We start from the raw sequence: 15,157 nt of genomic DNA on the forward strand, positions 1-15,157 counted from the left end.
TACAAAACAGGTATCGTTTAAAGCTCTGACATTGCTCTTCTTTCTTGCAAATGTTATACGCGTACCTACACAAATAACCTTTATAACAGTATTTCTAATAGAGATGACGAACATCCACAAAATGATTCTCGGTACTTGAGCGAAATCGATAAACTGGGGGTAGAAATGAATCGTCAATATTTCGAATATTTGTTCACTAATCGGACTCCTTGTTGGACATGACCTTCTGCAGAACACGTGGATTATGTTGACTGTCGAAATTCGTCGAAATTCACAAGACAGGGGCTTAATAAGCGGCCCAAAACTGCCGATCACACTTGGTGGGTAATTTGTAACCCAGCGTGACCTGTACTTTATTAATGATGTAATCTGGTCGATGATTGGCTGAATGCCGGAATACATTATCATAATGAGTCTCAAATTTTGGAGCTGACCCGGACTGTTGAACTTTGAACTGACTAGCAGTTTGAACTGACTTGACCTTTCAACTGCCTTGAACTTTAAACTGCCTTGAACTTTGAACTGACCTGAACTTTCAACTGACTTGAACCTTCAACTATACTTGCACTTTGAACTGATGTGAACCTTGAATTTACACATTAGAAGTACAAAATAGTGTACTTATTCATGAGAGAGAACCTGTGTTTAAAGTCATATACCGTACTTTTGTTTTGCATGTTCAGAGATTTTATCATTGCAGTGTATCACAATGGCATCAAAATGGGCGGAACAAAACCAACCATATCTTGCAATCTCCAAAAATTAAAGTTGATATTCAAAATTAGCAACTAAAATATCAATAAAATTGCTATAAACCACACAAATGTATTAACCACATGCGTATGTTACAATGTTAAATTAAAATTCATAAATCTTAACAAGGAAAATATCTATACAATGACTACACATCAGTGGCTAATATGCTGCAAAATGGTCTTTTGAATTCAAAGTGACAGCCATTTCCTTTATAAATACTATTAAAAAAATATGGTGCCATCATGTTGATAGAGTGACTGTGTTAATGCTTTCATTTTGTCAAGTTTGAACTTTGGGTCTTGATGAAAACACGTGGCAGAATAACTCAAAAGAACAATAATAGGAAGTGTGGTGAAAAAACGACCATACTACCACATGCCCAGGTATAGAATGACCACGGAAAAAACATTTACACAATGAAGAAACATGACTGTGTTTCATAGCATAATACCATGGAAAGCCCATGGTAGAGACAAATGATAATTCTTGTGGACAAAAATATGTTTGAGAAAGCAAAGTTGATCAGTTCCTGTTGATAAGTCACTTTTGCAATGTTGTGAAACTTAGACTGGTGGCTTCTGATGTGTCACACTGCTTTCTAGCATTATCTACCTTTGATCTCCCCCTCTTCCCTTACTCTGTGGATGATACTATTCTTAAACCAGCCAAGAGCTTATCGAAAAAGTATTCAGTTGACAAACAAGATAAATTTTGTTTATTTAAACAATTACAATAATGATTCTGTGTTTTCATTAATTTATATTGTGCATAGCAGTTTTCAATTTATTACTTGTAACATTCTGTGCTGGTACACAGAGTATTGGAAAATACCGGCACACAGAGTATTTGGAAGTGCTGGGATTTAGAGTGTGGATAACACGCAAAGTTCTGAGTACTGTGTCAAGTCAACATATCATTTACATGTACATGTACGTGTAATTCAAAATAATGCAAAGGTTTTGCATAACAAAGCACACATGCATTAATTTGTCAACGCCTCCAGTAAAAACATTAAGAAAAGTATTTATTACTCTCCTATATTATAAGATTTGAGCATGAGACCTTCAATGAAAACATGCAGAGGCATTATTCTGATATGTATATATACTGTAAAGTGACGCGTATACAATACGGTAAGTTTTCAATCAGGTTTGAACTCACAACATACGGCAGCCAGTCACCTAGCAGAGAAGCCACAGACAGAACCACTCGGCCAAATCCCCAATCTCAAAAAATAGTGACAATAATCACTGTTCGCTCCCATACAGTTATCAAAACAAACCAACAATTGTATGAAACATGGACATACACATACATACAGACTGACATTCACAGACTGGCACAGAGTGATGACATTGACCCCAAGTGTGCCTTGGCCCATGAAGAGTGATAAAGATATAACAAAAAGCTGAATGTAATGATAAAATAGTTAAGTATAGGCCTACAGACACTGAGGGTGAATATGTTACAGCAATTTGATTAGTTTCTTTTCGTTTTCTACTTCTGTGATAGTTTTTAAGACAATCAAACTGCAAGGCAGTTTTAATATGTATTGACAAACATGTTATCTTTTACAAGCACACAGCAAACTGTTCATGATTTTTCATTTACAATATTTGACATAGACTGAAATACATACATGCAACCAGTTTTACACTTTGCCCATACACCAGATACATGGAGAGATTTCAACATATAATCATCAACTCAGAAACCCTACAGGGAAAAGTAAACATTGTTTTCTTCCAGAACAGCTGGTACATCCACATCTGGAGCAACATACAAACTTAACCAATTACACAAGGATGATGACACAAGAGATAAAGTTAAGAAATTTAACTGTGGTGAACTTGACTATTCCTTTCAAATCCTTACCTAACTTGATTGACATCTTAAACTAAAATACACTGCATGGTTAATTGCACACAAATATACATCAGGGGTGTACCATTTGATAAAAGGGGGTTGTCTGGAAGATTGATGAGGAACATTATCTTTTTTATCCGATACATTGTACATTCTTTTTTCCCACTATCCCACCTTTTCTTTTTGACAAACCTTCTGTGGCTGATTTTTTTATTGACATTTGTTTGGATTTTTTTCAAAATCTGCCAGGATTCCCCCCCCCCTCCATCACTCTTTAACATTGAAAAAAACTTGAATATATTTGTTGGAAACCAAACCTGCTGAAATCACCTAAGCTATGTTTTCTCATTATTTTTTACCGCATTTCAACACCAAATACAGTTTACCATTTCAAATGCTTACTGAATCACCGCATTATCTTGAACATAGGGCCAATGTCCCTGAAGCTACTATAGACATGGATACAAAATTAAGTATTTCCTGACTGTATGAAATCATCTCACTAAGGTCATCCTAGGGACCTGTTAGCCAAATATTAAAGCTGTCTGACCAGCGGTTTTGAAAAAAGCAAGCGACCCAATAGTCGACAGAGCTCTGCTGCGTTATGTAGAGAGCAACCTTTCGTGACATGTATTGATGATGAAGGTTGAGATCTTTGATAGCTCATTGCAGGATGGCCTGGCCTAAAATGGCAAAATTAGCTGCAAAAATACAAAATTGATGATTTCATCATAATTATGTATAAAAATGTATACCAAATATCAAAGCTATCACATGACTAACTTTTGAGAAACAAATATTTTGACCAAAAATGGCAAAAATTGACTCAAAAATACAAAAATTGAAGATTTCATCAAATTTCACTATATCACACTAAGAGAACCCCTAGGAACCTGTATACCAAATATCAAAGGCATCAGACAAGTAGTTTTTGAGTAACACATTTTTTGACCAAAAACGGCAAAAATTGCACCAAAAATACAAAATTGCAGATTTCATCATATATTCTATATATCACATTAAGTTTATCTGTAGGAACCTGTATACCAAATATCAAAGCTGTCAGACGAGCGGTTTTGATGAAATAAATTTTTGACCAAAAATGACAAAAAATTCCTGAAAAATACAGATTTGCATATTTCATCACAATTTGAACAAATCCAAGTTGGGTTATCCCTAGGGATCTGTATACCAAATATTAAAGCTGTCTGACCAGGGGTTATGAAGAAGAAGATTTTTTACCAAAAACGCCTTTTTTGGCACTAATTTGCATATTTTTGGCAATGACAACTTCAATTGACAAAAATCTCATCTACAGCCCATCATCCATGTACACATCAAATATCAAGATGAAATGTGCAGCGGTTTTGGAGTTTTTGATGTTGACGGACAGACATACAGACATACAGACATACAGACACACAGACATACAGACATATAGACATACAGACATACATACATACAGACATTTCCCTAGCCTATAAGAATAGCTTCCATTGCCATATATACATATGGCTATGGGAGCTAAAAACGAGTGGTTTGATAAGCAAGCTAAGTTGTTACAATTTTTCTAACTGTGACCCCTCCACACGCTGCAGAGTTCATGAAGCAGTCATACTTGTACATCCACAATCACATATCCACAACATTATCAAATCAATGAATACATCACTTGAAATGGGTGAATGACAGCCTCAGGGACAATTCTGTCCATCAAAAGTGGCCATTTTATCATATATTCCGAGAATGCCCAAATGACGAATTGGTTTGTTGTTCAAATTGGGAAATTTTTTGTGCCAAACCGAATAAAAAGCATACCCGAGGTAGAATGCCCTGAGAAAAAAACAACAGCAGTTTACAATACTTTATTTCCCGTGTTAGATAAATATTTTCTGATATAAATTGAATTAATTCAAAATAATGCTTAAACTTTGTTTCAAAAAGCACCTTTTCATCTTGTGGAATTACATGGTCACTGATTAGTGATTTATTGACACTTCTGCCAAAACTCCTAAAATTTTCAAAAAAGTCTATGATCATGCAAGAATTTCAGATAATGTTCCGATGTGTAGGAATTTGGTTAATAATCATTAAGTATGACATACCCTACCATTGTGGACTACGCAATGAAGTGGTGATAAAAATGACAACATGTAAGAATATATTTTAACCTCTACAGCTTTTGTTTTCAGAAAGCAGACAGAGCATGGATGTAAATTTTCTCGAAAATCTAACTCGTTCACTTTCTTTTCAACTTTATTTTGAAAGCTACTAAATTACTGCAAACTTCAATAAGTCCATAAACTCATGCAAATTTGCATAAAACCATATATGATACCAGATATGAACTGTAAATGCTCACGTGTTTCATTATATATTGCAGTTATGTGTAAATTTGAACCTTTGCCACATGTTTACAACTTCATTGGAAAGTATTATGATCAACATAATAAACAATATCACCACAGATTAACTCTATAGGTCATTAAGTATTAAAATATGTAATTAGCTGAAATAAAAATTCATTGCATCACCACTTTATATAGCAAGTGTAATTGCCTTTGGTCAAGTCCTTCAAACTATATATTCTAAACTGTGAAAGCTCATTAGATATGCAAACTATAAATTAGCTGACATGAAAACTTAAGTGCGAAATGACTTTCAATATTGGTATAACCTGGTATAATCATCAATGTACATAGCATGTTATGCCAACTTTGATCAAATAAATCCAAATATATATCCCTAATTAGGAAAGTTACTTAAATGCACACATTAGGAATTGGCTGAAGCAAAAATGCTTAATGCCTGTCAATAATGTTAGCCTACATAATAGTATCTTTAATGTACATAGCAAGTTTCATCAATTTTGGTCATGTGAATTCAAATATATATCCCTAATTCAAAAAATTAATTAAATATGCAAATTAGGAGATAGATGAAGTAAAAATGCTTAATGACTTTCAATAATGTCGTATCGTAGCATCTTCAATGTACATAGCAAGTTTTGTCAACTTTGGTCCGGTCAATACAGATAAATATCCCTGATTATGAAAGTTCATTGAATATGCAAATAAGGAATTGGCTAAAGTTCAAATGCTTAGTGACTTTCAATAATGTTCTATCATAGTATCTTTAATGTACATAGCCAGTTTCATCAACTTTGGTCTCGTCAATTCAGATAAATACCCCTAATTAGAAAAGTTCATAAAATATGCAAATTAGGAATTGCCTGATGTAAAATTGCTGAATGACATTTAATAATGTTCTATCACAGTATCTTTAATGTACATAGCAAGTTTCATCATTTTGGTCATGTAACTTCAAATATATATCTATATCCTTAATTTCAAAAATTCATTAAATATGCAAATTAGGATTTGGATGAAGTAAAAATGCTTAATGACTTTCAATAAGGTTAAATCATAGTATCTTCAATATGCATACCAAGTTTCGTCAAGTTTGATCGAATAAATTCAGATATATACTCCTAATTAGGAAATTTCATTAAACATGCAAATTAGTAATTATCTTTCACGTCACCCCTTAATATCTTTCAAAGCTGATATATCTTTGTGTGATCAACATTTGTAGCGAATCTCATCAAATTGTGTGCAGTCGTTGTCAATATATATCAGTTTTTTCTAAAATCATTAATTATGCAAATGAGCAAAAAGTAAGCAAGCCACATCCACCAAAAACTATTCAGTTCTTGCCATTTGCAAACTGAATCTATGTATCAGATTTGATTCTGATCTGATGAGCCGTTTTTGAGATATTGAGTACACAGACAGACAGACGGACAGACGGACAGACAGACAGACAGACAGACAGACAGACAGACATCGCTGCTAAAAACTTAAGCAAATTTGCATAAAACCATATACAGTAAAACTCATGCAAATTTGCATAAATCCATATATGGTAAAACTCAATCAAATTTGCATAAAATCCATATATGGTAAAACAGGCATGTCAGTTGTGTTTGCTCTCAAAACATCAGCACCGCTAGTTCTATACAGGATCAGTGGCGCACTTGCTTATGCAAGTCCATCTCAGTGAAAATCTGATTACTGTTAGAAATGGGGGTAACAGAATTCCTTTAATCAATTTCCATTTTCTCACCCTCTTCAATAGCCTAGTGGTCTCTCCACATTCTTCCTTGTTCCATCAAGACAAAATCAAAATAAACTCATGACCCATTTTGCGATATTCTTTCTGAAGCAAGATCAGAGGGTCCAAATCCTTTCCAAAGGAGCTGACTTGATGTTTCCATTTCATACGACATATCGGGTTTTGTCTGATATATACTGATATGTTTACCAAACTATTGAAATAGAAAAGACACATTGTTTTCAAATTAATATATACTTGCAAACAATTGTAGATTGTGAGCTCCAAAGACTTCACCATTGCATCATTAACCATTTGATTGCAAAAAAGTCAATTTTTGTCGCCTTTGTAAAATATAACCCAGTCAATTTTTTTTCCCAGATATTTGCCAAAGTTTCATTGAAAACTAGGCAATGACATGCAATGTCCATTTGGTCCAAAATTATCCAAAAAATTGCTGAAAAATTCATAAAATTTGGTAAAATGTTGCTCTAGAACTAAATCAATAAATATAAGACACTACAAGACACAGATGAGTATTGATACCTTTTAAAAGGAGGGCAAAAATTCCATTCACAAGATACAAAATATCCATGATTCACTTGATTTGTGATACACACAAATGTTAAAACTGGTTTAAAGTACTGGTAGTTTACAGTACACAACATGTCAATGGATTTTACAGGGCCTAAAGCTGTAACTTTTGACAATATTTTTTGCTTTTTTTTCCTCAAATTCAACCAGAGTTTTCATGTAAGTTCTACTCCCCAAAGCATGTTGTGATACTTAATATTCAGCTTGTCAACTCAACCTGTACATGTGCAGACTGCATTGTTATTGTTGGCAAGTGACCGCTAGTCCAAGAGTAGAATTTAATAATGGGGGACTTTACATATACAGCTGCTGTATTGACAAGCTAAGTAGAAGGCATTTCATGATATTGCAAAATATCATCAAATGCTGAAGGTACTGGCTCTGTATGGTACGGGCTGATACACATGGGTGAGCAAATAAATGCTGACTGTATTTGCTCTACAACTGTGCATCTATGGGAGATTTCCAGACTTATTGGATCAATGGCTTTTGAATTACCCTTCAGTCAGCTGTATCTTGCATGTAAAATCTTGAGACAAAGAGATAACTCTTGTTAAGCGCCAAAGTCTATTTTTGTCACCTTTATAAAATATACCACAGTAAATTTTTTTCTGATTTTTGCCAAAATTTTGGTAAAAAACTGTAGCAGTGAAATTTGATATCAATCTGGTCCAAAATAATGAAAAAACTTACAGAAAAGTTCACAAAATTGGTAAAATATAGTAATCAAGGAGACACCATCATTGAAACAGAATGCACCTTGAGGATACCATATCAAAATAATTTTAAAGTTCTACAATTCTTTTCTGATCTACCACTTACGGGGGCTCATTTAAAAGCTCTTAATGTAAGAAAAAAAATTGCAAATTCACAGATCTAAGTCAGAATTGGCGGTGTAACATATCAAACTTGGTTTGAGTACTTTTGACATAGCATCAAGATAGAATATTGCCAGAGACACAAACACTTTGATACCACAGATACTGCACCATTGGGCACAAAATAGAAAAAATGCCACAAAGTACATATAACTGGTAGTCACATTTGCAGTGTGATGAGACTGAACAAATGGTCTGGACACATCACGGACAGAAAATGAGAAATGGCACTCACCTCAAATATGAACTGTCTACACATGCCACATGGTGTGATAAATTGATTTTTCATGTCACTGAAAGTGAAACAAAATGGAAAAAGACATCATTCAAAATTAGAGAGTTAAAATTCTTGCTGACGTTACTGCTGTAAGGTAAAATGGGCTTTGGGGACAGATATTTGCACTGTCGAACTTTTTCAGTACATTTTGGGTCTACAACTTGTGGGGGCAATGAAGGTCGGTTTTGCTCCTTCACATAAACCAGTATCAGTAATGACTTTGGCAATGTATATGATGCACACATGCATAAGAATAGCATTGGCAATCAGTATCGACTTGTCTGCTCTCCTAGACAGACTACGTTTAGGTGCAAGTTCACGACTAGAAATGAGATAAAACAACCAAACGTACTTCTCTGTGATTCGATTGCTTTTTCCAACCAAAAAACTTATTTAGTGCTGGTAATTATTCTTTGTAAAATCCAGATCGACGACGGTATGAATTTCACGACACCTTTGTGAAAGGCTATGGCAATTGACAGCGTTCAAAATTTTAGCGAATCAGAGCAGCTGATACATGTCAGGGATGTGAATGAACAAATCACAGAATACAATACATAGATTGTACATCTCATGATTGGATATACAGACGACAAGAATGAGACCTCGATTGAGCCAGAAGTTAAGGTAAAGGGCGACGAATTCGGACGCGCACACGCTTTAGAACGTTTCTGCGCAGATTTAACTCCAGCCTGCCGCAAATTGATTATTTTATAGCGCATGTATTTAACATCACCTGTCATTGTTGAAATTGCGCTTTTACCTGATTTTTTGACCCAGTCTCTAAGAAATACATGTGACCTTCCACCTTGTCATATTTTGACCCCCTAAGAAGCTGGTTTTTATACAATATGAGCGCAAAATTAACATTTCTCTCCCATTTACACGGCGCATATTACCCATTCACCTGGAGATATTGTAAAAAGTAGCGTGGTGACACCCTTTTATTAAAAGTGTAAACTAAATGGTATTATGTCAGGATTTTATTCGCCAAGTTTGGTCAAAATGACACCATTCAAAGCGACAGGAAGAAAGTTCGAAAATTATGTAGTGATATAATTTCGATATCGTCATTTTGTAATCTAAACTTATGTTAAAATTTCTTTACATACATCATGAAAACTATACATTCGATAGATATGGATCTTAATCCTTGGTATTTATTAAAATTAACTCATTTGTTAAGCGTTTTATAATTGCTTTTTTTCGTTTAAGTGAACTATATCATTTTTATTTATTTCTAACGACGCCATTTTAACGTCCGTTTCCATGGAAACGAGCATGGTGACCCCCGTTTTTTATTTCATTTTTGCACTTGCATAACTTCAAAGAATATTTGTGCAAAGTTTCAAGAAAATGACACCACAACTTAATTTTGACGTAATTCGTAGTGCTTCACCTTAAGCAATAAACCAGGAAGTAACTTAGCGAGAATAGAGTATGTTACCTATTTGCACCATTCATCGCGTTTGTCATGTTTTCCTTTCAATTTTAGAAAAGATTATTGCCTTATTGTCTATGAAAGAGGGTACGAGAAGTGATCTGTCCATATTTCACCCGGCGATCATCCTGCTTTTAGGCAGCGATTTTCTGCCGCCTGACGGCTAGCCGCTTCGATCAATTAGCAAAACTTGTAGCTTTGGCTATCAAAATCAAACTTCATGACAAAATATATATTTGCAAGCATGGAGAATCATTTTGATAGAATTTTCACCGCATTCAATTATTCATTCATCCCATTTTGCAAGTGTTGCGAGCGTTAGCGTGAACAGAGTATGATACTAATTAGGCAAGTCGAAACCCTAGAAGTTAGGCTTACTCCCTATGGGCAGCTTACGAAGCTATGAAATACTTACTTCCCGTTATCAATGTTATAAGGTACGACGTCGGGCAAACTTGGAAAGTCAAAAAAAGTTGACTGGAGAAGGTTTGGGGACACGCCAACATTGCATTTTTTCTTTTGCCATATTTAATAATTGCGCGCTAAACAATGAAAGATATAACTGTTCTATAGACCATCAACGGTATTTTGTGATTTTGCAACATGGGTGTTTCACCAGACCTTTAAAGCTACAGTGTGCAAAACTGGTCATTTCAATGAGAATGGCCTCCTGCAGAAATCATGACGTCACTGGTGTCCCTTTGAAAGTAAATCAGTCAAAATGGTCGTCTCATGATCGCCGAAATTACAGTGACAAAAAAACAAGCCTGAGAATTAACTTGTGCTATAATTGGGCAAATGAATATTAATGAGCAACACCCATGTAATCATCAGCCAATCATGAGAGGACCATTTTGACTAATAAACTTACAAAGGGACACAAGTTACATCATGGTCTCACAAATTGCAAAGTCCAAGCCCTTCACTTACAACTTTGACACAGCTTTCAGTGCAGTTCAGAGTTCATTTAGAAACAACAAACAAACAAACATGCAAACTAAAATGATTACCTGGAAATGGCAAGTGCCTTGATATTGTGATGGCCTTCTGATATCGCCTTGACGATGGCAGTCCTTTCAGCACAAATAGACAAGCCATAGGAAACATTTTCTACGTTACATCCTAAGATAATGCAAGTAGCAAGAGCAAGTACAATTGAATTGTAGACCAGGTGATTTCATTTTTTTGCTTCATACATAAGAGTTAGGAAAACATGAGAACTGTAAACTGTGCAATTGGTATTCATAATATACTGCTTCACAGATACACAGTAAGAGCCCTGTTATCAAAAATGTCAGATGTCTTGTGATAAATCATGTGACATTCTAATCATGTGATATTCATAAGATTGTCATCTTTGGATCAGACTTGCTGTGGGTGCTTTGACAAATTATTCACTCTTTTAAATCTTCACAATAAAATGGTTACTTTCAATGCTCAGAAAATTCAATGTACTTAGAACTCTTGTCAAATAAATTTTTGCTTTACAAGGTCAGGAGTCATTCATTAACTGTAGTAAATGGACATTTGGCAAAACAAAGTTGATATCAGTATCTTTTAAAATTATTTTGGATATTTTTGTTTTTTCCATGAAAACTGTTCATGTTGTTCTTCACATTGCAACATGCTACGTTTAAAACCTAATAAATCATAAGATTTCTACTTCCTCCTTGATTGTAAATATAAGGATAAAATTTGATGACATAATTTACAGTACAAACCAGAAATTATGTCAACAGCATATTAATATGTGAGTATGTAACTTTGCAAGGTGCATGTAGAACTTTTTAATGACCGACCATTGAACATATTTCAGTGAGCATAACAATATAATTTCTAATTTGAAACAAAAATAAACATTGTAATTTGATGAGATAGAGACTTTGTCCTTCTGACAATTTATGAAACAAGAAATGTTTTTCATATTTCATAATTTAATAATTTTCATGAACAAAATAAATTATTGAGCTTATCGTCATCTCACCTGTGAACACAGATCCATCCTCTGTTATCAAGGCACAACCAACTCTAAATTTACTGTACGGACAATATGCCTTCTCTTTAGCTTCCTGGCTGACCCGAATAAGCTCATTTATCTTGTCTGCAACGGGAAAAAACAAATTTATCTATAACATAGTAAAACCAAATTTTTCTCCAATTTATCTGTTATGCACAGAATCTGACAGCATATCTGTATTCGGCTGATGATTTTATCTAGACTAATGACTGGAACAGATGTTGCTGGATTAAATATTTGTAAGAAAATAAATATGCAAATAATGATATGATGTGACAGCGCCAAGCAAAATATCAGGTTAACATTGAACATGGTATCATTGAGAGTCATATGAAAATGTCTGAATTTCACTGAATATATTTCTTGATAATCTTTATTTTGTATTTCCACAAAATTTTCAAATCTCTGCTTTGCAGACTTGGTTTCGGGATAGCCCCTAATGGTTCTACTGCACCACATCCCTGTATATGTTATTTGGTGGTCTTTTCTGCCACGTGGTTCAATTAAAATGTTCAACAATAAACATCTGCCACACAACTGCATCTTTGCCAGTATGTACATACATGCCGCCCTTTGCTCTCCAGCTCTGAGACACGTTTATCAACAATGTGGTCTAAAATGGGGGATATAAATTTCACTGTAACCAGGGTCTGAAATGGGGTATGATTTAATCCAGCTACATTAAGTTGAAGTCAAATATATGTTCTTTCACCAAAATTTTGCTTTTTCCATAAACGTTTTCAACAAATCATGTTTTGGCCAGCAGCAATGGACTTGCAGTTGGCTTTGTTTTCGCCAAAGCCCAGCAAGTGCTCACTTTTTGCTCAAGAACTATTTGCATATTTCAACGATATGACCTTTGACCTCGGTCAAGCCTCATGGACGTCTAACATAGGGTCTTAAGGGGCCGTGGATAATTAAAATATGCATACGGTAAACACAACTTCTGTGTTGGGGGGGGGGGAGGTGGTTTGGCTGCATTTCGATTACAGTGTGCAAAAATCACACGACATGTTTTCCTATTGCAACATCTTGCTACACATTTGTCTGTATCACAAAGTATGGCTACATAGTTTGGCATGTACCAGGCCAGTACAGCACCAGCGCTACAACACCAGCATTCTTTTGACATACATGTGAGTCAGTGCACGAGTAAAATAACGTAACAATCATTTTGGATAGACCATTTTACACACCATAATTATCCACGGGGTCCGGACACTTTGCACAAAAACCAGTTCGCCCCGCACAACTTTGTCCCAAAACCATTTCATACCAAAACCACCTCGTCCCAAGTACTACCTCGTCCAATGCCACTTTGCCCAAAGTACCACCTCTTACTAAAACCTCTTCGCCAAAAGTATACTACCATCAAATCGTCCTAAAATAATGATGCGACGACGTATCCTAACATTGTTTTACCTGCAACTTGGAAGCATTAATGTGTCAGGACATTTTGGCCACCACTACCCATTTATTATTGCATGAAACTATAAACGGTAGAATTAGAAAAAAGGAACATGCAAACTACTCAATGCTACAACTTAGGTGCCTTGCGCAGAATTGCACAATGTCATTTTCTCGAATTGTGTACAATTTCAAGATTTCAGTCCTGGGATGATAGGAAAAGGTAATGAAAACTTCGATGGCAGTATATAGTTGGTTATTTTCAGCTTTACCGGTTGGCGGTAAGTTTGGGGCAAAGTGGCATTGTTTTGTGGCGAAATGGTTTTGGGCGACGTGACTTTTGGGGCGAAGTGGTTTTGGCACGAGGTTGATTTGGTGCGAAGTGGTTTTGGTGCGAAATGGTATGGGACGAGATGGTATGGTGCGAAGTGGTTTTGGTGCGAAGTGTCTGGGAACCCAATCCACGGCCCCTAACATGACAAGCTTTTAGGTCCAAATTGAGGTGGGGGGGGGGGGAATTGGTTTGTTCATGTGGCCACACAAACCTACCATTTCTCTAAACAGGTACCCCCACCAAAAATAGGCTCAGGAAAATGACCAAATAGGCAACTCCATAAACCATTGATAGAGCTACTGTTGATGATTAAAAGTTGTTCTACATAACTTGGTCAGGTTCTTCTTATCTATACTGTAGTTGAACACTGTATTGCATGTCAATGTCGATAAGCACTGATTACAGGGCTGAGTGGTGACAACTTACAAGTGGGATGTCACTTGGATGTCATGCTATATTAAGGGTTCTTTATTTCGTTTACTCGTATGAGTTGCCCACTATCAGTTCCAACTTTTTTGGTCATCTTCAATATCATTTTGGACTGTATTTCTGCGATAGCATCGGTGACTGTCAGTGGATACTTCACTGTCGCTTTTTTATGTCCGTCTCCACATTTCCGGCGTAGATAGCGACTGTTGATTGTTGTGAGCTGACATAAATAAGTTTTCGACGGGTGCTGGCACCGCTGGCACTGCCTCATCTGACACATTGTCATTGCTGACGTAGGCATAGTCCTCGGCACAGTCGCTTGTTGGGGTTCGATACATGACCAAGGCCGCCGCGCTGGCGCGCTGTATGCAGAGGCCTTCGTCGTGTATCGAACCACTGCATGTGCACTATAGCGACTGTTGACGCAGCACAGGCTTTAGCAAAACAGGATGTACACTATCACAGTCCTTGCTCCACTGAAACGTAGAAGTTCGTTCAGCTCCATGGTTTGAAGATCAAAGAAACCATTTAAAAGACGAAAGGACAAAACTTGTGATGATCTTGTACTGCCTTTTCACGTTTTTTTGGAAAAAAAATTAACTATCGCTATCCACCTTACCTTGATCCATGATATGTGTGAATCATAGGCGCTGCAGGGTCCGTCTGTATACAATGAGGAACCCTTCTTTGCTATGACACGTTACTACAATCGATCTTCTGAGTGTGTGTATGTGACATGTGTTGTGTGTGTTTGAGTGAACTTTGAACTGATACCGCCTTTTTGCTTGCCAGAAGTAGACTCAAGATGGCGCTACTTTATTCTCTTCAATTTTCTCTCCACTCTGAAAGTTTCAAGAAGTACCACTGAGAGGTTATGATGCACATTTTCATTACCAGTATTTTCGTAAGTCAGAATATGAAAATAATTCCTCCATTGATGATATACCAGTTACCTGGTTCTTCAACGTATCGAATCAGAATCAAAATAAGAAATATACATATTCTCGTGGAGGTATAAGCTTAAAAACTGAAAAAAATGATTTAT

General features: G+C 35.8%; 1 protein-coding gene across 2 annotated transcripts; it reads right to left on the reverse strand.

The window, feature by feature from the left end:
* Positions 1–2,421: 2,421 nt before the first annotated feature.
* On the reverse strand, positions 2,422–14,872 carry LOC139137709 (cytidine deaminase-like). Of its 2 annotated transcripts, XR_011553442.1 has the most exons (6): positions 14,732–14,872; positions 11,910–12,026; positions 10,936–11,047; positions 8,443–8,500; positions 6,463–6,949; positions 2,422–4,970 (listed from the first exon to the last, which is right to left on the reverse strand). XR_011553442.1 is itself a non-coding variant. In XM_070705946.1 (5 exons), the coding sequence occupies exons 1-5, from the start codon at positions 14,739–14,741 to the stop codon at positions 6,815–6,817; spliced, it is 432 nt and encodes a 143-aa protein (XP_070562047.1). In that variant the 5' UTR covers positions 14,742–14,872; the 3' UTR covers positions 2,422–6,814. The 2 variants fall into 2 exon arrangements, 1 of the variants encoding a protein (XP_070562047.1); XM_070705946.1 differs by having other exon boundaries at positions 2,422–6,949.
* Between the last annotated feature and the right edge of the window lie 285 nt (positions 14,873–15,157).

Source organism: Ptychodera flava, chromosome 7 (assembly GCF_041260155.1).
Source record: "Ptychodera flava strain L36383 chromosome 7, AS_Pfla_20210202, whole genome shotgun sequence".
Lineage (NCBI taxonomy): Eukaryota > Metazoa > Hemichordata > Enteropneusta > Ptychoderidae > Ptychodera > Ptychodera flava.

What these genes read in the sequence shown, in the direction of transcription:
- LOC139137709 (XM_070705946.1), bottom strand. An exon ending in AAGGCACTTGCCATTTCCAG is followed by an intron (nt 8,501 to 10,935) that starts GTAATCATTTTA and finishes TTTCACTTTCAG; the next exon opens with TGACATGAAAAATCAATTTA. An exon ending in GTAGACAGTTCATATTTGAG is followed by an intron (nt 6,950 to 8,442) that starts GTGAGTGCCATT and finishes CTATTTCAATAG; the next exon opens with TTTGGTAAACATATCAGTAT.